At 41.7% G+C, this 25,520-nt stretch overlaps 1 protein-coding gene across 4 annotated transcripts; it reads left to right on the forward strand.

Annotated features, from left to right (window-relative positions):
• The first annotated feature begins 892 nt into the window (after positions 1–892).
• Positions 893–23,682, forward strand: cherp (calcium homeostasis endoplasmic reticulum protein). Of its 4 annotated transcripts, none has more exons than XM_074636587.1 (20): positions 893–1,074; positions 3,970–4,143; positions 6,545–6,583; positions 7,472–7,641; positions 8,875–9,012; positions 9,117–9,268; positions 11,918–12,029; positions 13,313–13,402; positions 14,393–14,585; positions 14,855–15,018; positions 15,692–15,946; positions 16,845–17,061; positions 17,151–17,398; positions 17,958–18,091; positions 19,833–19,919; positions 20,183–20,335; positions 21,616–21,729; positions 21,825–21,922; positions 22,032–22,217; positions 22,765–23,682. In XM_074636587.1, exons 1-20 carry the CDS (start codon positions 1,050–1,052, stop codon positions 22,800–22,802), a joined length of 2,787 nt encoding a protein of 928 aa, XP_074492688.1. In that variant the 5' UTR covers positions 893–1,049; the 3' UTR covers positions 22,803–23,682. The 4 variants fall into 4 exon arrangements, with proteins under 4 accessions (XP_074492688.1, XP_074492690.1, XP_074492686.1 ...); XM_074636589.1 differs by having other exon boundaries at positions 16,845–17,040; XM_074636585.1 differs by having other exon boundaries at positions 911–1,074; positions 6,545–6,582; positions 7,459–7,641.
• The last annotated feature ends 1,838 nt before the right edge of the window (positions 23,683–25,520 follow it).

Genomic DNA, 25,520 nt, shown 5'->3' on the forward strand with positions numbered 1-25,520 from the left:
CATTAGCATGTTCCCTCTGCCTCAGTCGGGTCTTAAACTCACAACCTCAGACACCAATGGCAAGTCACTATCTTGGTGAGCTTACTGCCTGGGAAAACTACCACATCACACTATGACATCACACTGTGACTGAGGCAGTCGCCAGGGTTGTATGTAAAGGCAGATTTCAAACTAGTGTAAAAAATTCAATTTTCGAGACAAAATTCTGAGACTTTGCGTCCTTCATTTAGACAACATTGAGATGTCGGTAATTTATTTTAATAAAGATTGATTTCTCCATAACTGACAAACTGGTGTTTAAAAATGCTTTTTTCCCCCCATTGACTGCAATGGTTCACATGTGGATAGAACTCAAAATACTGTCCAAAAAAAGTTTTTGAGATACAAATCTGAAATGTGCCACCCTACATCCATCATGACCTCAAAATGTTGTCATTTATTGTCATGAACATTGGAGCTTTATTTAGCAATAATTTGCAGTAGCTGTGTACAGTTACTGTTCACACTAAAACGTGCTGATGCACGGTGGGCTCAATTTATGATAATTCAAAAATCCAAAAAGGATACAAAAATTATTAAAAGAAATGATCTTTATAAAACGGTCACATATATCCTGACAGTAGTACATGAGACAGGTAATCTGAGAAACATATCATGTGCCTCTGTGTCTTTTTGTTGGAAATTCATAATTTGAAAACCGCTTATTTTTAATCCAAAGTGATTATTAAGACTCAGCACATCCGGAAATATGTGTACATGTTTTAGTTGGAGACATTATACTGTCATTCCCTCACTTTAAAGACGCCTCAAGAAGAAACTGGCTCAACTAACCCCGCCCTCCCCGACGGTAGGTGGCGATGTGCACTGTCAAGCTGTTTGCGAGCCTCCATTCAAACCAGAGAAGGAGAACACTTCCGGCGCACGTTACAGGCGCAATGCAGAGTCTTTTAGTCAATGTTGTGTCTGATTTGAGTGAAAGATAAACCGAGTTAACTGATCTGTGGACTATCTATTAAGGCTCAGCGGGTTCGCTGTAACTGAAGCCAGACATGGATATCCCCAACCCGCCCGAAGGTGAGCAGCAGCAGCGACGTGTGATAGTCATTGAATGTTAGCTAGCTTAGCTCCCATGCTACCTAGAGCTAACAGTAGTTAACGTTACTGCTCTGCAACACAACACGTTAGTTACCGCTGCATTTAGCATGTCGGCCTGCGTTAGTAACGCCAGTAGCTCCATGTATGTCCAGCAGGTTTCTGTGTACAACTCTGCAGCAGAACAGTTAAAATAGCATCGTTAGCTTTAGCTAGCTAGCTAACGTTAGCTCGTTCAAACGGCTAATGTCAGTTATTTTGCGCCCAAGTTTGTGATTTTTCTTTTCTCTTTTGGTTTTCAAACTTGGCGCCATTGTCAAATCCTCTATAAGTCAGATTTGTTGAGCTAATGTAGTTCTATTTACTGTAACACTGTGATGTGACATCATGGTAACCTGGTATCCTCCAGCCAGTGTTGGAGGAGTGTCCTCTCTCCTCTCCTCAGGCTGCTCCACTCATATCTGTGTGCAGGAGTCTGAAATTCACCTTTCTCCTCACCTGTCACTGTGCAGCTCACTGGACATTTCTACCAGCCACTCATTGTTTTTGTCTGCCACTTCTGAAATCGAGGTAGAAAGCTTTAACACTGTAAACACTGAGTCAGTCAGTGATACCAGACTGTAGAATTATGGAATATATCATGTAACCTTAATGCATGACTATATTTGGTAACACTTCATTTTACAGGTCTGCAAATGTCATTGTAATTAGGTGATATTGGCAAGTTACCTATTTGAAATTTCTTTGGAATTACTGCCAAATTACCCCAATATTTACCAAATATTTACCTCCAAAACCAAAACTAATAAAAGACACTTCTGATCGGGCAGAAATCTCACCATTGTGTGACTTATTGTCTACACAAATGTAACCTGGTAGCTGATGTCATGATTCAGGGAGTTTTTAAAGAAATTTCAAAGAAGTAATTTGCTGATTATCATCTATTTACCAGCAGACATAAAGCATATCAATTAACTTTGAATTATTTTCCTGGAAATGTATTAAATAAATTACCAGCTATTTGGAAATAGCGGAATATAATTATTAAATAATGTTTATAGTAAAGTAATTTTAAATAAATGTATAGGTACATATTGGGGTAATTTGGCAGTAATTCCAAAGAAAATTCAAATAGGTTACTTGCTAATTATAACCTAATTACCATGAAATTTGTGGACCTGTAAAATGTAGAGTTTTACCATATATTTAATTTGGGCTTTAGAATTGCTTTGTAAGAATAATATTTTTAACATAAGGTAAACCTGTCTGCCATGGTGGCAGGTGAACTGAAAGTTTCACCTGCCACAACCAACATTTACCCTGTATTTGGCAGGCTTCTGATTTCATTCCCTGTCTGTGTGTAAATAAACACATCAGGTCCCTCTAGGGCTGGGCAATATATCCGTATTATATCCAAATCCTGATATGAGACTAGATATCGTCTTAGATTTTGGATATCGAAATATCGTGATATGGCATAAGCATGACAGTACAGTGATGTAACTGTCTGAACTTACCAAACTGTTCTAGTTGTTCTATTTTTTTGCCTTTACTCACTTTGTCATTATATTCACATTACTGATGATTATTTATCGGAAATCTCATTGTGTAAATATTTTGTAAATGCACCAATGGTCAACCATACATTATCATCATCGAGGTGTTTTGTAAAACATATCGTGATATTTGATTTTTTTTCTCCATATCACCGAGCCCTAGGTCCTGTTTGTTAAAACTATGTTAGACTGACGTTAAATGAGTTTCTGTTTTGTTTCTTACTTTACTCCCGTCGTGATACTTTACCTTGTGGACCGTCTGCTCTCCGGCTGGATACGTGAGGCTGATGCTGCGTGCACATATACAGTATATCATGACGGGGAAAGGAAAGTAATTTTCTCCGAATTAAAAAACGACAGCGCACGGCAAAAGCTCCTGTAGGTGAGGCCGCCCTTGTCAAGTGGATTGATAGTGCCTCGTCACGTAACGCCCCCATAATGAAACTCTGCCGACCGACTCCTCTACATCGCAGCGCCGGCAGCTCATGCAGACCGTTGCCTGTCTCCCTCCATGGCATTACCGGGTGAGAGAGCGAAGTGTCCCGGCAAAAGGGCACCGTTCATCTGCAGGCACACCTGGCTGCAGAGCCGGCAGAGCTGGCACATGTCGATTACGTTATACACAGGGAGAGTGAACCGGAGTAACGTTTAATGTTTCTTTACTAATAAAACTGCTAAAAACACTTTCATATAACGTTTGTCATCCTTGAATACAAGGTGCAAACCTTCCCCTTTGAAAATGGCCATGCCAGTTTTTCCTCACCAAAATCGAGTGCAAGTTTGGAGCGTAATTTAGCCTCCTTTGGCAAGCTAGTATGACCTGGTTGGTACCGTTGGATTCCTCAGGTTTTCTAGTTTCATATGATATCTTGATCATTCTGGCTTTAAAACTGCTACAACCTCCGAAAGATCGAACAGTGGCTGAGATTAATTAAAAATCGCAAGTTGCGGTAACGCGTTAAATATATTAGTGGCGTTAAAACACATTTGCGTTAACATGTTAATATCGCGTTAACTTTGAATTTTAATATTTATCTGGTGTATAAAACAAGCAAGGAGATATTCCACTTCAGGAAGGTCCTGGAAACACCTTCACAACAGGTACATGTTGTAAACAATCTCCTGTTTTTCAAATATCACTGTTAGTGCTTAGTTCTGTAACTGGAATATAATGATAATACATCTAAAAGTGTCACAAAAGCACAAGTTACGTTAATTTCTTCCAATCTTTTTGTCATTTGTTTGTACCGCTTTTAGACAGATCACCAGCTGCCTCAGCTCTGACTGTATATTTGATTCTTCCTCTTTTTTTCTGGTGCAGATCAAGAACTGCGGAATGTCATCGACAAGCTGGCCCAGTTTGTCGCCCGGAACGGGCCCGAGTTTGAAAAGATGACAATGGAGAAGCAGAAGGACAACCCTAAGTTCTCCTTCCTCTTTGGGGGAGAATACTTCAGCTACTACAAGTGCAAGCTTGCTATGGAGCAACAGCAGCGTACGTAGTTAAAGTGACGATCCACCATATAACTAGAACAGGGGTATTTGTATGATGTTGGAATGTTCAGTCAGTTTGGTTTTCAACATCGTTAGGTCTTTCCCAGAGTCCTTCCTGAAATGAATAAAAATAATCAACGGAACTGAATTGTAAATGTTAATGGACTCCATTTATATAGTGCTTCTCTAGTCTTAGCGACCATTCAAAGCACTTTACAACACACAGATGGCGTTAGGTGCAATTGGGTTCAGTATCTTGCCCAAGGGCACTTCATGTCGGCTGTAGGGGCCAGGGATCGAACCAACGACCTTCTGATTAGTGGACGAACCACTCCAAAATGTACAACTGTACAGGCCAATAAACGATAAACATGTAATTCATTATGTAAGGGATAATGTAGTGAGCCGGACATTGTTGTTAAAGAATCCCGACAGGGCGATGCTCCACGTCGGGGTCTCTCTCTCTTCTTTCACAACAATGACCCGCTAGCTGTACATTATCCCGCTTATTACACAGCTACTGACTGAAGAAATCAATATTTTGACACCAAAACGGTCCGCCAGAGCTGCGCCCATAGCAACAGTCTGTTATACATAGCAACAGTCTGTTATACGTAGCAACGGTCTGTTATATGTAGCCACGGTCTGTTATACGTAGCAACGGTCTGTTATACGTAGCAACGGTCTGTTATACATAGCAACGGTCTGTTATATGTAGCAATGATCTGTTATACATAGCAACGGTCTGTTATACATAGTAGCAACGATCTGTTATACGTAGCAACGGTCTGTTATACGTAGCAACGATCTGTTATACAGAAATTACAGACCGCAGAACGCTGTGATTGACCAATCAGAATGGAGTATTCAACACAGCTGTGTAATAAATCAACGCATGCCAACTTGTATTTAAGGGACATCATAACCTTATGCAAAGAAGAGAAATTGTTGACTGAACTCTCCAGCATCATATTAATGATGGGTATTCTGTTTTAGGAGTGGATTTGTCCTTCGCCTCTATCAACATGCAAAGCCTATCAAGCAAATCCTGTACCTATTCCGTCGGGCTTCCTTATAGCTCCTAATGTCTACTGCCATGACAGCTGTGTTCTACTGTAGAGTAGCAGTGCAACCACAAGCTGCCTCCATCTTCACAACAAGGCCACGTGGAGTTCACCAGTGCTGAACCCAATTGAACTCTAAAATGGCTCTTTATGTGAAACAAGAGTTGGGCTGGGTATGCCACCTTTAGTAGTGTACCGTTAAGCTGTAAAATGATAGAGTGTGCTCCGGTCGGTGGGCGGTGCTTGGTTTTGGCTCAACTGTTTTCAACATGGCTTTCTGGTCACAAACTGTCTCATTTTACAGCTAAACAGTCCACTAAAATATGTTTCTGCAAACATTTGAGGCGAGAAATAGTCATTACAGTAACAGAATATTGATTCATATTTGATCAGCGCTTCTCCATGAGCAGTGATTGACAGCTGCGTTAGAGACTACGTGGCTCTGATTGGTTCTTCTTCTTCGAATGCGGCAGAGTCTTGCAAATAACATCAGTAGCACTAAATGAAACCTGATTATCCGTCTCATGTACCACTGTCAGGATATAGCAACAGTTTGAGCAAATATGACAAAAAGGTATATTTTATTGATGTTACCGAGTGTAGTGTTAACGTTTTTAAGAAACATATGCATTTAGGCTTCTATAACCAAATTCAGTATTTGTATACCACAATACCCAGCCCTAAACAGAAACCCTGTGCCCTAAATTCATATCCTTTAACCCTTGAGAACTGAGCAGGATGACTTGTTAGCTTTATTATTATTATTATTATTATTATTATTATTATTATTATTATTATTAGCTGTGGCCCGGTTGACACCTTAAAGAGAAATCCTGCAAACTGGATCTTATTGATGTAGTTTTGGACTCATTCCTACCAGTAAGAATCACTGTGGCCTTATTGAGAAATCCAGCAGTACAATATTATCATAACTAATAATAAAACATACATGTTCAAAGAATGCTCCTAAAACCTGAATAATATCAGCACATCCCACATGTCTTAATGAGAAACTGCTCCATTCAGAACAAGGCCTAATTCAGAGCATCCAAACTGAATATGCTGTTTACACGACCCGAATCAAATTTGGAATTTTGTTGCTTAAATAGTTATTTAACTGTAGTATTATATATTTACTAATAGGTTTGACTCATCAGACTATTAATGCCACTTGCTGCTTGTGTAGAGGAAGTCGGAGCTTCTTTGGTCACTGTATGATGATCAACAGCCTGGTAATAAGAGCACAGTGTTGTGCAGGGTTGCATGGAGTTTTTCTGTCAGTCATGTCATACCACTGAAATGCATTACTGTATCAACGTTTGCTTTTTCTCCACATAGATCCCTCTAGCCTGGACGGGGAGGAGTATACATCTGAAGGTATTTATTTACAACCAGACAAATGTTAAAGTTCCAGTTGGAAGGTCACATTTTGTGCTTAAAAGCGTTTTGGTTTCTTTCAGTTGTATTTTTCTTGTTAGTATGTTTTTTTTCTTTTTGAGTTTTATGCTGTAGCGTTGTTTTGAAGTTTGATATCTCAGGTATCTTCTTGATGTTGCTGATCAAAATGTGATTAATCCTCCATTTGGAAGCTGTCAGGGTTAGAGTAGACAAACAGACGGAGGAGACCGGACTCGCCTGGTGACACGTCTTGTTATTTAATCTGGAATGCTATTTCTCAGGATTCAGGGCAGAAATGCAAGTGCTGTGTTCAGGACACCAGAATCTGACTAATTATCTCAGTTCTTGGTCAAATTGTGTCCCGATAAAGTTTTCACTAGCTCAATCTCGGGCCTAGTTTCACAACGATAAATTGACAGCAGTGGCTTTATGTGGGTCCTGTTTGCACCTGGAACACACTGCTGGGTGGGTGTCCATCTTTATTCAAATGTGTTCTTAAATTAAAATGAGTCCAAGATGAGACTTTACAACACCACCACTTTTGTGTTACAGACCTAAATCCTGACTAACGTTAGTTATTTTTGACAGCTTGCATACCCTGAGTTTAATGAATCCCATCAGACAAAGGATTAGAGATTGACAGGTTATACATGGCTGATATGATTGATGATCCCTTAATCGACCTAATGTTTTATATTTTAATCTTAGAATTATATATGTTCAATTATAATAATGCTTTTTTTTTTTACTTGTAGCTTGATTTGTAGGCCAGGGATTCAGTCTGAGCCCCAGAAGCAGAGCTTTACCAGACCTCCACACGTCACATGTTCATACCCCCTGCTGTTTTTCCTGCTGGTATTTTTGCAGAAATGTACAACCCGGGCTCCACAGACGTGGTTGATATCCCTCCTCCACAGATGTCGATGATCGCTCCGCCTACGATTGCTCCGCCCGCTGCGCCTTCTATGGAGGAGCTCGTCCAACAGAGCCAATGGAATCTGCAGCAGCAGGAGCAGCACATGCACACACTAAGACAGGTACAGAGCATAATGAATACATCTGGCATAGAGGACATCCTCCCCTCTGGGATGATTCACGTTTCCTTTTGTTTGTTTATTTTTTTATGTTTTTATTTTTTTGGGGTCTACTTGAGCAGTGCTCTTTCAGGGAGTGCGAGTAACCAGATAAGAAGCCAGCTAACCGATTAATGCAGTGAGCCCACAACATGCAGCGCAATCCTTCCCGATTTTCAGTGTAATTGTTTTGTACTAAAGGCAGGCCTGGAATGTCATCATTTCAGGGGCTAGGCCACTTCGCCATTGGTGTTGTAAATTTTTCGAGGGATAAAAAGGTCAAGTGCCATCAAATAAAATAATGATTTTAAGTCCACGGGAATAATGGATTTAACTTAAGGGTTGAGGGTGATTTTATTTTTTATACACAGTATAACTATAAATAAAACTAAATAACTAAATAAAAAATATCTTTATTTCACAAAATAATTTATTGGCATTTACAAATTACCAATAAGTTGTTTATGGGGCTGTCATATTGAATCACGATTAATCACATGATTGTCCATAGTTAATCGTGATTAATCACAAATTGATCGCACCTTTTTTGTCCGTTCAAAATGCACCTTAAAGGGAGATTTGTCAAGTATTTAATACTCTTATCAACATGGGAGTGGACAAATGTGCTGCTTTATGCAAATGTATGTATATATTTATTATTGGAAATCAACTAACAACACATAACAATGACAGATATTGTCCAGAAACCCTCACAGGTACTGCATTTAGCATAAAACAATATGCTCCAATCATAACATGGCAAACTGCAGCCCAACAGGCAACAACAGCTGTCAGTGTGTCAGTGTGCTGACTTGACTATGACTTGCCCTCAAACTGCATGTGATTATCATAAAGTGTGCATGTCTGTAAAGGGGAGACTCGTGGGTACCCATAGAACCCATTTACATTCACACATCATAGATTTATGGCTGGGTTTTAGTTTTTAGAAATACATTCATCCGCTTCCTTATTTATATTTCGTGCAGTGCTTGTTACCGCCCTGACTAACGGTGTACCAGTACTGTACGTAACAATCGGTACAAGGGAACAATATGTGAAGTTAGGGTACTTTATACTATAATACTTTATAACTCTTATAACAGGTTATGTTGTTTCCTTCCTGTTAACTCCTGATGCTCTTCAACAGTGGCAGGCTGAAAAAGAACGGTTCATTTCATCCTCTGTCTCTCAATGTAGGAACAAGTGACCGCAGCCATAGCTCTGGCTATGGAGCAGCAGACCCAAAAACTGCTGCTCGAAACTCAGCTGGACGTAACAGAGTTTGACAACCTGCTGCAGCCCATAATAGACACCTGCACCAAAGACGCCATCTCTGTAAGCCTGCCGCGATGGAGATTCTGTTTATGTTGGTAGATTCCCTTAAAATAGTTAAAAACAAGCTTGCTATCTCACTCTGTGTGTGTTTGTCCTCTCGTCAGGCCGGTAAGAACTGGATGTTCAACAACGCCAAGAGTCCGCCGCATTGTGAGCTGATGACATCACATCTTCGCAACCGCATCACTGTTGATGGAGCGCATTTCGAGCTCCGCCTACATCTCATCTATTTAACCAACGACGTTCTCCATCACTGGTACACAAACCCAATACACACTGTACATAAAGACACGGATCACTCTACCCCTGCACCTCCTTCTAGGGAGTGTTCTAGAGCCCCGATAAGACTGTGATTAACATAGTCATGATGATCCAAGTATTAGGTACCCATTGCTGATTAATTAGCTTTTTACATTTTAATTTGATTTCATTAAATGGAATGTATATACTGAATTTATACAAGGCACAATAAAACTGCTGGAATTTAACATGTAGGCACTTACAGAACGGCTCATTAAGCAGTCAATCGTGAAAAAATTAAACTACATTTATTTTGCTAATGAATTCATTTTTAAAGTCACATATTAAGCTCCAATTTGCAGATTTGCCGCGTTTCCCTTTTTATTTTATTCTAAAGTGAATAACTTTAGGTTTTAGGGCTCTGGGAAATTGCATCCTCCTTCTTTACTATTTGTTGACATTTTATAGATTCAATTGATTAATTGAAAAAATAATTAAAGGTCCAGTGTGTAACCTTTCGGGGGATCTATTAGCAGAAATAGAATATAATATTAATAATTATGTTTTCATTAGTGTATAATCACCTGAAACTAAGAATCGTGTTTTCGTTAGCTTAGAATGAGCCCCTCCTATCTTCACAGGGGCTGCGGTCGAATAGTCCTTTTCTCTCAGGAAGGTTCCTAACAGAGTGAATTTACCCTCTCAGTCTCTCAGTTGCAGCCATGATGAGAGCTGTTAGAATCCTTTAAATGCTGAGGAAAGGAGCTTCAATGCTTCCTTTATTATCTCCTTTAGCAGAGGATACACTGGACCATCCTTTACCAAAGGAAAGGAGACAATAACATCCCGCAATTCCTCGCGGCCGCAGCATTTAAAGCGCCGCACCATTCGGCCGTTCATGATAACAAACAATATGCTTATCTTGCATATTATTTTCATACACTAATTGGGATTCATGTTTAATATGAGTGGACAGTGACTACCATTTAGTTTCACTTTATTTTGAATTAATTATTTATTTGGAACATGTAACAAATACCTCAGTAAAAAACACAAGAATAATTAATAAAATTAACATTAAACAATCAATTAACAAATAATCAACGTAAATAAATATTACAGAACTATATGTTCCTACACCTTCTCCAATGAACTCAATATTTATCATATATTCCTTTGTTTATTTCAGTTCCAACCTTGGTAATGAAGTGATAGTTTTCACCGGTTGTCCACGTTAGGTCAGATGATCTTTTATGATCTGTTGATAGTGTTCCAGTAGCAGGAGGACCTGGGGTATCTCTCTTTAACACACCGCGGGTGAAGCAGTCTGTCACTGAATGACCTATTTAACAACGCACGGGGTGGTAGTCCATCTTCAGAACATTGTAGTTTCACCACGGCAGTCCTGCGTCACTAACGTCCGCCGCCGTCGCATCATAATTATGGAGTCTAATGAAAGAGCAGTCGGATTCTCTGAACACCACGGTTGTCTTTTTGAATTCTCCTTCTCATCTTTCCTTGACCTTGTGACGTTTTCCATCGAGGTCAAGGGGAAGTGGTTAGGAAAAGACGTTAGGACGTCATTTTTGTACTATTTGACCGCAGCCAGGGAGCGGGTCCTCTTCATGTTGCTCCGCCATGTTTCTACAGTAGCCCAGAACGGACAATCTAAACACTGGCTCTAGAGAGAGCCTTTCACGTTTTCATGATACCTGAAGGCCACCGTAGTTCTCCTACAAGCTTGTGAAACTGCGGTAACGTGAGCCGCAGAGGGCTAAACTGTGGTACCGCCACCCGCCGTCTGACCTACGTTGCTCCTGAATTAGTGTTATTATGGTATAGATGATCTCTGAGCGAGGCCAGCGGCGTTACCACGGTTTTGCACTTGGCGGCTCACATTGCCGCAGTCTTGTAAAGGGAGGAGTGAGCGGAGGGGTACTCGGTTGTAATCTGCAACCACACCACTAGATGCAGCCAAATCCTACACACTGTCCCTTTAAGTCATTGACCAACGGTGAAAATAAGCATTAGTTGCAGCTTTGGTCCATTATGAAACACATCTTGTATAAAGAGGCTTATTTGACCATTAAAGGTCCCATATCATGCTCATTGTCAGGTTCATACTTGTATTTTGTGTTTCTACTAGAACATGTTTACATGCTGTAATGTTAAAAAAAAACTTAATTTTCCTCATACTGTCTGTCTGAATACACCTGTATTTACCCTCTGTCTGAAACGATCCGTTTTAGTGCATTTCAACGGAATTGCAACGGAATTGCTTTACTAGGCAACAGTTTGGGTCCATGTTTACTTCCTGTCAGCTGATGTCGTTCACATCCACTGGAACAGGAAATAAACTGAGACACATTTAGAATGTTTACGTTTAAAACCGTGTAATGGTCTAAATATTGTATATTTGTGACATCACAAATAGACAGAAATCCTAACTGAATACGGGCTGTGTGTGTTTCTCCGTATATTGAGCGTTTTGATAGTTTAACAGTATTTATATAAAGCACTTAAACCTGCTTTATAATATAACAGACATGACAATCTCACTTTTTACAATATGGGACCTTTAAAAACAATTTAGTGAGAGTAAAATGGTTGAAACGCTGTCAGTATATTCCTCGTTGTGATGTGTGTTTTGAATGTGTCCTGGCAGCCAGCGGAAGCAGCAGAAGGATTTGTTGGCAGCGCTGCAGAAAGTGGTGGTTCCCATCTACTGCACCAGCTTCCTGGCTGTAGAGGAGGAGAAGCAGCAGAAGATCACCAGGGTAAACACATTGGCAACACCTTTACAGACTACAGTAGTATTCTGCTCTTGGTAGTAACATTAACATCATAGGACACCCCTTTATCCCAGAATAATTATAATAACATAACATATTCACATGTACCAGAATGAATTGATCAGTTCTTATTCGGGTCGGTTCACTTTTAGGGCTTGCTATTGTCAGTTAATGTGGTAGAGTGTATCTTGTTTTTAATAGGACAGTGTCAACCACATGCTGTATATCCACAAACAGTGTGCAGTCTAAAAGCCCGTTACACACCAGAGGTGTTTTTTTTCGTGCGATTACTTCGCACATCAACATATTTTTTCAAAAGTTTTTTGTCATGAGTACTAAATATTATTAATACATATATTATTTTTCTGAGCTTTTGCGCTACGAATAACGGCATCAACCATTCACGTTGTACGTAACAGACATATTCAGTACGTACACTGTAGTGTACACCTCCCGGTGTGTAAAGACCTTAACTCTAATATTCATTCATAGAAATGAGTAAATGGCTTACGACGGAGTATTAGGGCCACATTGAGGGGAAAAAATCTGAGATTTAGAGGATAAAGTCATAATATTATGAGAATAAAGTCATAACTTGATGGGGGGGAAAAAGTCGTAATATTACGAGAATAAAGTCATAACTTGACGAGAAAAAAAAGTATATCCTCCTCCATAAAAGAGTCAGTTCCCCCATCAGGTCCGTGTGGCTCTTTCTTCAAAATAAACTCAGTTTCTTTAAGAACAATCTTTTCCAGGTCCTGATACTGATGATAATGTGGTGCTGATGAGTCAAAAGATGAAGGATTTGGTTATTTGTGAAACCTAAACTAAAGTAGAACTTCACAAGATGCTCCACGTTCCTCATTTTCACACTATTTCCCCTCTAAAATAACACGTCAAATTACTCATTTATAATATTATGACTTTATTCTCACAATACTACCACTTTTTTTCACGTAAACTTCTGACTCTATTCTCATAATATTACGACTTCTTTTCTCGTAAACTTCAGACTTTATTCTCGCAATATTACGACTTTATTCTGGAAATCTCAGGTTTTTAAATGTTTCCTCAATGTGGCCCTAATACTCTGTCGTAATAGCTAATTATACAGCATTGATAAATAAAGGTTCGTCAGCACTTCCTGCTTGTTCTGCTTTTCATTTATTGAATTGGAAAGATAGAAAAAAAATCTGTTTTGGTTCAAATTGTTATCCCTGAGTTTAAAGTTATCTTTCTCTGATTATACCCATCCTCCTCCTTCCCAGTTGTTGCAGCTGTGGGAGAAGAACGGCTACTTTGATGAAGAGACCATTCAGCAGCTCCAGAATCCGGCCCTGGGCCTCGGCCAGTACCAAGTGAGTGGAATAAGACTTTCCTGCCGGCTCAAAGCCAGCGGGAGGGAAAACGCAGTTTTAGTTTTGATTTTCCTCGGACACAAAATACTTCTACCAATAATCTCATCCACATAACAGTAATCAGGTGACTCTAAAATGATTTGGAATAAAAAAATAAAAAAAATCCCCGGAAACATCTGGAATAACACATCTGTCATCAGGATGAGTCCTGAGCTCCGTCGAATACCTCGTGACATTTTTATTAGAAGCAGTCCAAGCTGTGCTTCCTCTGGAGAATCCAAATATTGTTTTCTGTCACGTCAAGACGATTATATCAGTGAGTGAGTTTTCACTTTTGTCACTTCCAATCATGTTCAGTATTTGCAGTTGTGGCTCATGTGCATGGAAATGTATCCATATAATCAGTAACTCTGCAAAATGATCCATCCTACTGTACAGTATTTGCTGCAAACAAATACAACATGTTTGTGAAACAATTTAAAAACAAGTTTTACATGTGAGGTCGTTGTTTTTTTTTTGTTTTTGTTTTTTATTTAGTTTGCAAACCTGTACCTGCCCTGCACCAGCCAAGCTGTAAATGATCTCTAATGCCTCGTTTCCACATAGCTTTGTGCATGTACACGAGTCAACCGGAAGTTTATTCGTTCCTATGGGACCCTCCGTAATCTCCGATGTGTTGGCGAAGCTCCTCCTTCCGTTTTTATTTTTCTGTCCCTAATTTTCCTGAAGTACGTTGAAAAAATATATATAATTTTCAGCAGATAACGGACAGACCTTATGCACTGTGTGCGACAGGAAGGTAGCATGTAATGCTAGCTTCACCAAAATAACAAAAATATACTGGTCACACCCATTAATGCGGCACCTGTGAGATTTTGCTTGTGTTTACGTTTGTGCCCCATTTTTGGAAAATGAATCCATTAGTGGGTTTTAATTCACTGCTAACTCCGTAACAACCTCCGATATATCAATCCCTTTCCCCTCTGTCAGGCATCTCTGATAACAGAGTACGCTGCGGCAGTGCAGCCCATCCAGCTGGCCTTCCAGCAGCAGATCCAGGCTCTGAACACCCAGCACGAAGAGTTTGTCTCCAGCCTGAAGCAGCAGCCGCAGTCTGCCACCGTAGCACAGCTAGCTACCCCCGCTGAGCCCGACAAGGCTCCACCGATGACCACAAAAGCTGGTGAGAACACAAGCACTCAATGAAACCAGAGGCACAGCCTGATACATGAAGTCTCATTGATTGTTTGACATGACAGGAGGTACTGTACGTTAACACAGTGCAGTCACAGTATTTAAGAAAAAACATATAACATCAATTGATTCTTATTCAACAGTTTTTTTTATCTTGTCTTGTTAAGTTTAGCTGGTTTGTGATCTGCTTCTCTATTTGGCAAGTCCATGTATGTTTGTGCTGTAATGTGTTGGTGTTTGTGTGTGTGTTGTGTGCAGGGGATGTGAAGCCTCCCATGTCGGGTCTTCCTCCAGGGGAGTTTGAGGGAGCTTCATCCAGGCCACAGGACCCCAGCAACCCCAGCGGACCCTCAGATCTCCCCTCGAACAAGCCTGGGTGGTATGACCCCCAGCACATAGGCCCCTGGAACCCCAACCAACCGGTAAAGACCTACGTGTTTCTCTGTGGGGGTGTGTGTGCGTGTGTGCGTGTGTGTGCGTGTGTGTGTGTGTGTGTGTGCGCGTGCATACTTTCTTCAGAGTCTCTGGGCGTATTCACACCTGCTTTGTTTAGTTGGGTTGAATGGAACCCTGGAGTGTTCACCCGCTCGGAAGACCACGGGCATACCTGATGGATCTTCGGAAATATTTCCGGCCGATGAACATGCCTCCGTCCTCCGTACGTCTTTATATGCTCCTTCAGAGACTCCAGTGCATCAATATATTGTTTTCCAGTCGCCTCATTTTCAAACTGTGCCGTTGCCTTGAGTGAAAAATTGCTACGAGGTGAAAAAACTTCTCCACCGATGATTCAAATCCTCAACGTTTAGGGTGCAGCCCTAGTCCCTGTCCCCTTTGTGTGCAGCAGGCTCCCCCTCAGTGATGGGTCCAGGCCCCAGCAGAGGTTCTGTGCCCACCTCTTGTATTTGCAGCAGGCCTCACCCCAGCTGCGCCCTGGTCCCACCCTCTCGTGATAGGTCTTGCCCGGCCTTCAGAATTCCCTGCTCTGGGTTTGGTGCAGTGTGTGTGTGTGCGTGTGTGTGCGTGTGTGTGTGTGTGTGTGACCTCAGGCAGCAGGCCATGCTCAGGCTCTCTCTGACTCTTGTCCTTCCCCAGCCTCCTTTTGACCCAAACCAGCCCCCCCCCCCCTGCCCTCCCTGGAACAGCCATGAGGGGATGTGGAATGACCAGAGGGACCCCGGCAACTGGAGCGGAGGTCCACCCAGAGAAGGAGGCCCCTGGAGCGGTCCAGGTGGGTCTGACCCAGGCCCTCCATCTTGGAACTCATATGACCAGCAGCCGCCATGGGGGAACCAGCCTGACCAGCCTCCGTGGGGCCAGAGGGAGCCCCCGTTCCCTCCACGCATGCAGGCATGTGGTCGATGATCATTGTGGTTTGACTGGCCTTGCTTTGATTTCTTTTAACTATTTTTATTGTATTGCATTCAGGGCCGTCAGAGTTAGCGTGCAAACAACGCATTAACGCAAATTAATTTTAACGCCACTAAGTTCTTAACACATTAACGGAACTTACGATGTTTAGGTTGTATCGGGCTCAGTTTTAAAGCTAGAGTGAAGATACTGGCATCGTATGAAACTAAAAAAACCTGATGAATCCATCGGTACCAACCATGTCATACTAGCTTGATGTGAAGGAGGTTAAATAACGCTCCAAACTTACGCAAAGTTTTGGCGAGGAAAAAACGTCATAGCCATTTCCAAAGGGGTCCCTTGACCTCTGACCTCCAGATGTGTGAATGTAAATGTGTTCTCTGGGTACCCACGAGTCTCCCCTTTACAGACATGCCCACTTTATGATAATCACATGCAGTTTGGGACAAGTCATAGTCAAGTCAGCACACTGACACACTGACAGCTGTTGTTGCCTGTTGGGCTGCAGTTTGCCATGTTATGATTTGAGCATATTGTTTTATGCTAAATGCAGTACCTCTGAGGGTTTCTGGACAATATCTGTCATTGTTTTGTGTTGTTAATTGATTTCCAATAATAAATATAGACATACATTTACATAAAGGAATCATATTTGTCCACTCCTATGCTGATAAGAGGATTAAATACTTGACTAATCTCCCTTTAAGGTACATTTTGAACAGATACAAAATGTGTGATTAATCATGATTAAATATTTGATTCGATTGACAGCCTTTATTGCATTACATACTTTACATTTACAATCTGTAATTCCAGTATATCCTAGTTGAACTTTTCTGTTGCTCATTTAAATGAATGACTGTGTGCATTTTTACAGAGACCTCCCCATTTCAGAGGGCCCTTCCCTCCCCACCAGCAGCCACCTCCCTTCAACCAGCCCCCACCACCACCACACAGCTTTGGACGCTTCCCACCACGCTTTATGCAGGACGACTTTCCTCCCAGACACCACTATGACAGGCCGCCGTACACCCCACACCGCTTTGATTACGCTCAGGGAGAGTATCCCGGAGGTGATTTCACAGAGGCACAAAGTAATTGAGCAGTAATTTCCCTCAAATCCATCCGTAGTAATATTTACTTTTCTCGTGTATTTTAACAATATTCACTCACATTTTGCCAGACATACCAGGTCCTCCTCCCCACCACCATCCCAATCAGAGGCTCCCTCCCCCGGGCATGGGGGCCGAACATCCTCCCTGGGGCGGTGGATGCGAGCACCCGGATTTTGGTGGCCCGCCCCCACACGGCTTCAACGGCCATTCACCCCACATGCGTCATCGGCAGCATCCAGTTCAAGACGACCCCAGTCTGGTGCCTAACGTCCCCTACTTTGACCTGCCAGCTGGTCTCATGGCTCCGCTGGTCAAAGTAAGTCAACTGCTTCTGATTCAAGGACAAGGGCATGACATTAAAGTAGAGTGTTATCAGCTGGTTAAACATTTACTTCACTACCATCAAGCCATCATGTTGGAATACTAGCAGGAGAAAAGACTGATGGAGCACAGTGGCTTACAGAATGGACCCAAGACTCTGGAAATGATTTACAGGACATTTTTTTAAGACAGCTTGGGAAACAGACTATTTAGACTTGCCAAATAGATTATAGTAATGGAAAAGGCCATTCGTAAACAGTCTTTAATTCCATAAATTGGGTATCAGTGTAAAGCTGAGACTCTTGTGGATCCAATGAGCCCAACTGTATTCATGTGTGATGATGTTAGTCCCCATAGGATACTTCAGATTTTATGGTGTGTTCTTTAGACCATAACAGTTTTCCTAAAATTAGATCGCAGTATATGACAGTATATTGAATCCTGTATCATGATACATATGGTATCGCCAGATTCTTGCCAATACACAGCTGTATTACCCACCAACAGTCAAACCTGCTTGTCTCACGATCCTCCTTGTCATGTGTATTGCTCAGCTCGAGGACTGCGATTATAAACCTCTGGACCCTAAAGACATCCGACTGCCCCCTCCCATGCCACCTAGTGACCGCCTGCTTGCTGCTGTGGAAGCTTTCTACAGCCCTCCATCCCATGATCGGCCTAGGAACAGGTACACACATCTTCATTTTCCTACACATGAGATACGATGCATTGAAATTTCTAAGGCGGTGTATCCCTCTTGGAGTAAAGCATAAGAGGATTAATGATACTGAAACCCCTTTTCCCCCTGGTCAGATTGTAAGGTTGGGGTTTGATAGCACATGAGTTTGAATCCACTTTCAAATCTGCTTATTGAATCCAAATCCTTTCCAATCCCTTATTAACATTTCTAAGTCAAATAATCAACTGGTCTTTTGCTGAGTACAGACGCAGTACAGGCTTGCAGAGACGACATTAATCAGATAATAGCTGACTTTCATTTTAGCAGTGAATGTTACTTATCTACAGATGATATAATCTGCCACAGGCAACATTTGTCATTTGAACTTGCAACAGCGATGGTCCGTGGTAACGGGTTAACAGTGAGAAGCCTGCTAAAATTAGCAGAATGTGCAGTACGTTGCTAGTTAGGGATGTCATGAGGACCAATACTTCAGTACCAAGTCAATGCCCAAATTCTGAAAGTGTGACGGTACTCATTTTTCTACCGTAGTGCAGGTACCGTCCAGTGTTCATTTCTTTAACGAAAACTATGACAAGATATGTTTGTCAACAACCTTTTATTCCATGACTAAGACGAGACGACACAGACGCCATTAAACACCGACAGTGACCATATCAAACATGCATGTTGGACGAAAAAAGACGAGACTAAAATGTAGTTTAAAAACATAAAATCTCTCCGTCACCCTCTTTCTCTGTCTCAAACACACACACACACACAACACATGCTGTGGTGCTCAGTTTGTTTCAATCCTTCTTGTCTCACACCTCTATCCTGACAATTGTGCTACTATCAGGGTCTGAAATTAGCACCCGCCAAATGCAGGTAAATTGTTGGCATTGGCGGGTGAAATCGTCAGACCATCAGACACTCTGGCAGACAGGGAAAATGCTAATGATGGGAATAGAGAACTAGTTCTTAGTTATCCGATTCCTTGTCCAATCTTATGCCTCCGTGACTATCGATTCCTCTGTCTGTATTGATGCTGTACCACAGTTCCGCTGAGTTATTATTATGAGGCGTTCAAAGTCGGCTCAGGAAAAATGACTATTGGGCGAAGGTAAATTACAACGTTTGCATGATGCGTTCAAATGTAATCTCGTAAAATGTAGTTTTTGGTGAGAAACTTGAATAACTCCAGTCGTTTTCACAGCAATATAAGATAGATAACAGAGAGGGAGTTATGACCTGTTTCACTTCCTAACACTAGCTCGAAGGGTTTATTGTTTTGTTTTTATTTTTCACCGTGTAATCGAACTGGGTATCGAGAATCATGGAATTTCACTGATACTGGTATCAACTACTAAATTTCTGGTATTGTGACATCCCTATTACTAATAAAAAAGAGCAAGGAGAAAAAAAGCTGTTTGTGACTGATTATATCAACACGGAACCAGATCCAAAGTTTTCCTGTTTTTACTTCTAGTACTTTTATTAGCTAGGCTTAATCAGAATTAGCCATTTTTCCAGCTTTGTGTTTTTATTGAAGGATTTAATTATAAAGTAGTTTGTGTTAATGCACATGAGCAATGCAACCAGTCGCTAGCAACGGAGCACCATGAAAGCATCACATTATTTTCAGTAGCTGTGCATCAGCAGCAGCAGTTCTGTGTAGCGCTGCTAGCTTCTGATAGAACCTGCTGGAGGTCCGAGTCTTACAGCTGGCTGTGGTTTGTTCCTCCATTAGTGAAGGCTGGGAGCAGAACGGCCTGTATGAGTTCTTCAGGGCCAAGATGAGAGCCAGGAGGAAAAAGGGACAGGAGAAACGCAACAGGTGAGCTTCCTCTTCGTTTGGATCTTTTCCTCTTGTTCCGTCTGTTCCTGTTTCAGCTCAGAGATTTGTAATGGTCTATCAAAATGATCTTTCTAACTGCACTCTGTGTGTTGGGTTCTGGTTCCAGAAAGCTCCCACATCCTTTGTGGGGAGGATGTCACTGTTGGTGAATATTAAGGGCTCACCTGACCCACAATTTTATGCTCTCTCTTCCTGTAACCCCCCCCCCCCCCCCCACCCTCTTTTAACTCTACTCCTTCCAGCGGTCGTGGAGGCAGTCGCTCCAGGAGTCACTCTCGCAGCAGAGGGAGATCTTCATCTCGCTCCAGCTCTCGCTCCTCAAAGTCCTCCAGGTCACGGTCCCGCTCATCTCGCTCCCACTCCCGCAGCCGCTCCCGCTCCTACTCAAGATCCAGGTCTGCAAACACACACATCACACTGACATCTGTATGAGATATATATATATATATATATATATATATATATATATATATATATATATATACACACACCGATTGCAATTTTGATGGCCGATTCCGATTCTTTGGTTTTTATCTGACCTGCCAATTTCGATTTTCTATCAAACTATAATTGACAGCAAGGCTTCAGATTTACTTTTTCTTTACCACCTTCCTAAAAAATCATTTCAACTGTCCCAAAGTCAGTGTAAACCGTCAGAAATTCCAAATGTTATCCTTTTACTTTGTTATTGTCATCTGTAGTGGTTGTTGGCATAAAAAGACACAAATGATTAGGAAATAAATGTTTTTATTTTTATCAAAAATTTGCTTTGATTAAAAAATAAAGAAATCTTCATCTATTATTCATTCTAATTATATATTAGAAACTGCTTAGAGCTGACTTTAGTGTTAGGAAGTTAAACAGGTCATAATTCTCTCTCTAATATCTAGTTTATATTGATGTGAAAACATCTCCTTCAAACAAATGGATGTATTCAAGTTTCTCACCAAAAAGTACATTTTACAAGATTACATTTGAACGCATCATGATGGCGTTATAACTTACCATCGACCCAATCGTCTATTTTTACTCAGTAGCGCTTGAACGCATCATAACGTGACTCAATGGAACCTCAGTTAACATTGGCTCCTTAGCTCCGTGCTGTCGGCAGACAGAGCAGCATGCAGGGGAAGGAATTACTAACTTAATCAGATACTTATTATATTGGAATTATTCCAATATAATAAGTGTCTGATTAAGTTAGTTGTCACAAATGTTTTAAGGTTGTTCCTCCGCGGCTTATTTTGGACTTACAGTTGTGACGAATCGCAGCTTTTTATGTCTTCTTCACTCACACTTAAGAACCTCCACACCGACGGTGTGACGTTACTGACTGTGCCGCTGTGAGTCGGTGTAAAACCATCATGTGGCGGCGACACCCCTGTGTAAAATGTGAACGGTAAAAAAAATCTGAAATATGAGACAGATGGGCTGGTTACCGGTCACGACCAGTCAGCTGTAAACTGGACGGTTATGAGAGCATCTCTAATACATCCATAAATATACAATAGTGAGGGTCTTGTCAATATAGAAATGAGCACATGTGTACACAAGGAGGGACTATAACTGTTATATATAATGTTTGGTAGAACATAAAGTAAGCAGTTGTGGAAGAAGCAGAGCTGATATTGTTCTGGATTTTTCTTATGGTCATGCTTGACCTACCCCTCTTTAGGTCCAGGAGTAGATCCAGGTCATCTCGGAGTCACTCTCGCTCCAGATCCAGATCCCGTTCACGTTCACCCGGGAAGAGACGCCGTGGCGCCAAATCCCAGAGCTCCTCTCCTCCGTAAGTCTCTTCCGCTGCTCTTTGATAAGATGTTTTCATAAAAGACCATTTTGATGTTAATCTTAATGTCTGACTACCTCTCCTGCTCTCTACAGCTCCACATCAGTGTTGGGAGCTGCCACTCCCTCCAAACCGTGTACAGATCTCAGGCTAGGGGAGGAGAACAAGGGCCACCAGCTGCTGATGAAGATGGGTATGCTATAAGGATATTTTACTGGCTGTGTTTGGGAACTTAACGTCAAAGTCAAATGAACCACACATACTGATTTCTAGCTTTCCTTTCGTTGTCCTGTCTGCTGCAGGCTGGAGCGGTTCAGGCGGTTTGGGGGCCAAAGAACAGGGCATCCAGGACCCAATCAAAGGAGGAGACATCAGGGATAAGTGGGACCAGTATAAAGGCGTGGGGGTGTCACTGGACGACCCTTACGAGAACTATCGCAGGAACAAGAGCTACAACTTCGTTGCCCGTATGAAGGCACGGGAGGAAGGTACATGCACACACTTTTATGTTGGGATTGAGATGGAATTTAATGCTAATCAGAAATTGCTTGTTAACAGCGACACCTGTGGCCGTTAAGTCAACGACAGTCAGCGTCCTGTTGCTCGCGCTACCGACACACACACGAGACTGAATGTGATCGACAGGCATCATGTTGATTAACGTTAGCAACATTAGCACTCACGAGCGTGCATGAAGTCACATCCATTGGATTTTCGCGGGGAAAAAAGGGCCCCGGGTTCTTCCCATTAAAAGCATCTACAGGCTGAGAGAGGAAACCCAGGAAGTCGCGGAAGGTCTAATTTTTTAGGTCAGGTTACAACCTGTTCACACTGGCAATAAAAACGATGAAAACATGTTTATACGTGTAAAAACATACATACAGTCCCTTTAATGAACTGGAAAAAGGTATTGGATTGCAACCTTTTTTTATACTCTTGGAATTGATGTGATCTTTATAAAGTACGGTTAGATTACCATGCTCTTCAGATTACTATCATTCTTAAATGTTCTCTTCTTTCTTTTCTTGATCCCAGTCAATCGGGAACCTCCGGAGCCGCCTGCAACCGAGTGATGTCATCAAATAGCGTCAAACAACTCCTCATCTTCCCCTGTCGTCACCACCTCCACCGAGGATCTCAATTTCACTTTCAGTTTCCAATCCAGGATTGTAGTCAGCCATCCCAGTTCCCTCCTCTTTCTCCTCAGAAACCAGAGTGACGATACAAAGAATGAGCAAAGGAGGGCGGAGCCTTTTTGCTCTCTGCTCGATCAAGAGCTTGGATTAATCTGGCCAAGCAGAATGATGGAACAGTCAGCACTGACGGCAGTAACACTGCAGAACTCAACGAGTCTTTGCAGGGACACTGGAACTACTTCTAATGAAGAAGACTCTATTTCACTCCCGATATTTTCATTTCATATATTTCATTGTATCTGTCTCTAAAAAGAGTGTCTGACCTCCTACAGTGTGTAGGCTGATACCAGAGGGCTGATACCAGAGGGCCGACTCAGGCGGTGCCTCCACATTTAAAATAGCTGGGACACAAATGGTTAAACTCTGAGAGTAGAAGGAAGTGAAATACTCTGGATATCAAGGCAGTGCTCTTCGGTTTATACATACATACCAATCATTTAAATTTGGCTTTTACACTCTTGTTTTCAAGTTGCCCAAATCAGAAAAATCACATTTGCGTAGAATTTTGAAAAAACATTCAAAAAAGTATTTTTGAAAAATGTCCTTTTGAAAGAACCCAACAGCCGTGTTTTTCTTCTTCACTAATCAACAGATCTCACTATGGAAGTCATTTCTGCTGAATAATTAGTGGGTTTAGTTTGTCATGGATCTCTGGATGCCTCAAATCTACCACAGATAGACTGAACACATTGTTTTCTTCTCCACAAACACACTGTAGATATATAGAACCTAAATAAACACAACTCTGACTCACAAATGAGTGTTTTTCTTTGCTTACGTGTAAATATTGAATTTAAAGTGCATCGGTGAACAGTTCCTCTTTTAACATGCATCAGATTAGAGAAGTCTTCATCTTTCTCAGCTGTTCCGCCACCGTTAATATGAAGTCATTTTCGAGTGTACATAACTAGTGACTTAGTACATCTCCACATGCCTTCCGGTCTTTTTTCCCATTTTTCCTCAATTTGAAAAAGATGTTCCGTTATGTGTTCTGTGTATTTCTGCCAGAAAAATAAAATCGTTGAGGCCCCGACACACCAAGCTGACATCAGAGAACTGAAGACGACGAAGGCCGACTGTTGAGTCGCCTCACGTCGCCTTTGTCTTGGTGAAAAGTTGCATTTGAACACACCGCCAAGACGACAGCTGACGGCCAGTTAGCACGTACGTTCTGCGGCTGCGTGAGAGGAAATAACTCCACACCAGCAGGAGGCGGTAGTCTGGAATCATCATTCAGAAAGGGAAACAGGAAGAGCGAGGACGGCGGATATACAAGCTGTTGCTATGATACGTACATGAAACAAAGCGGCGTCTGTCGACCATTTTCACACCACTCTCACCACTTAGCTTCATCCAGATGTTCACGTGGTTGGTGTTAGAATGATCAGATGAGATGAAGATGGAACATGAGAAGAACCTTCTGTGTGTTTCCTCTTGACTTCACTCGTTGGCTTGCTTTCCTCACTTCAGTTTCTTTTCTCGTGCACTGATTCGTTTAAGGTGAACAGCCAATTAGAATGATTTCTCTCACTGACTGGCGCTGCCGCCGATTCAACATGCTGAACCGGCCGAAAAAAACTCAGACACGGGCTGACTAGAGCCGACAGTGCTGGACACATCGTAAAAACTAGACCGACAGACGCTCACCGACGGCCCTAAACTGCCCGACAGCCGACCGTCGACTTGGTGTGTCTTTGGTCTTTGTCCCCGGTAGCTCACCTGGTGGAGCGGGCGGCCATGTACCGGGGCTGAGCCCTCCCCGCAGCGGGCCGGGTTCGGGGCTGACCCGCGGTCCTTTGCTGCATGTCGCCCCTCCTCTCTCTCTCTCTCTCTCTCTACCTCTTTCTAGACTCTCCGCTGTCCTTTCAATTAAAGGCCAAAAAGATAATTAAAAAAAATCATCTTTAGACTAAAGTGCTTTCAGACACACACGGCAAGTAAAAATTCAAACTATTCCATCTCTATGAGCGTATCCACATCCAATCTGAAACTTTCATATTTCGCGATGCAGTGTTTTTTTTTCACAGCTCTTTCAATTTCTGCAAATTTCGGATGCTGATAAAAACAAAAGCAACCGATAAACGAATGACTTTTGATCTCAGGAAATGCGACCACATTGTAACTTTTCTACACAGACCTGCACACTTGGAATAATAAGGAGCCCGTCTCCAGTGCATAGAGCCGAGTGCAGCTTTATCATAGTAAAATGATGTATCGACATATGTATCGATTGATGTGATTACATGGAATGCAAATATTCGTGTCGGCCGGTTTGAAAGGTTGAATGCGAAAAATCGCCAACGAGTATTCTGCATTTTTGATTTTTTGTTTTTTCATTTTCGTCACCGGTGTGAAAAGGCCTTAAGTCAAAATTCTGTCTTTCTGTTTCATAATTGTGACTTAAAAAGTCAAACTTTGAAGCTTTCTATCAGCGTATTGTCTCGTCCATTATTTGACTTGTTTCAACATTTTGACTTATAAGCAACAATTTTGGCGTTTAGAATTTTGATGTATGTCATAATTTGGATTTTGTATGTCATAATTCAGATTTGTTTCACTCCTAACATTCCATATGTTCTTGGCTACCCGTCTTCA

Source organism: Sebastes fasciatus, chromosome 5 (assembly GCF_043250625.1).
Source record: "Sebastes fasciatus isolate fSebFas1 chromosome 5, fSebFas1.pri, whole genome shotgun sequence".
Taxonomy (NCBI): domain Eukaryota; kingdom Metazoa; phylum Chordata; class Actinopteri; order Perciformes; family Sebastidae; genus Sebastes; species Sebastes fasciatus.

Excerpts from the sequence above, each read along its gene's own strand:
- cherp (XM_074636585.1), top strand. The coding sequence starts at position 1,050 with ATGGATATCCCCAACCCGCCCGAAG. Across the intron at positions 9,013-9,116 it reads GCACCAAAGACGCCATCTCT|GCCGGTAAGAACTGGATGTT; the intron begins GTAAGCCTGCCG and ends TCCTCTCGTCAG. Across the intron at positions 17,399-17,957 it reads TCATGGCTCCGCTGGTCAAA|CTCGAGGACTGCGATTATAA; the intron begins GTAAGTCAACTG and ends TGTATTGCTCAG.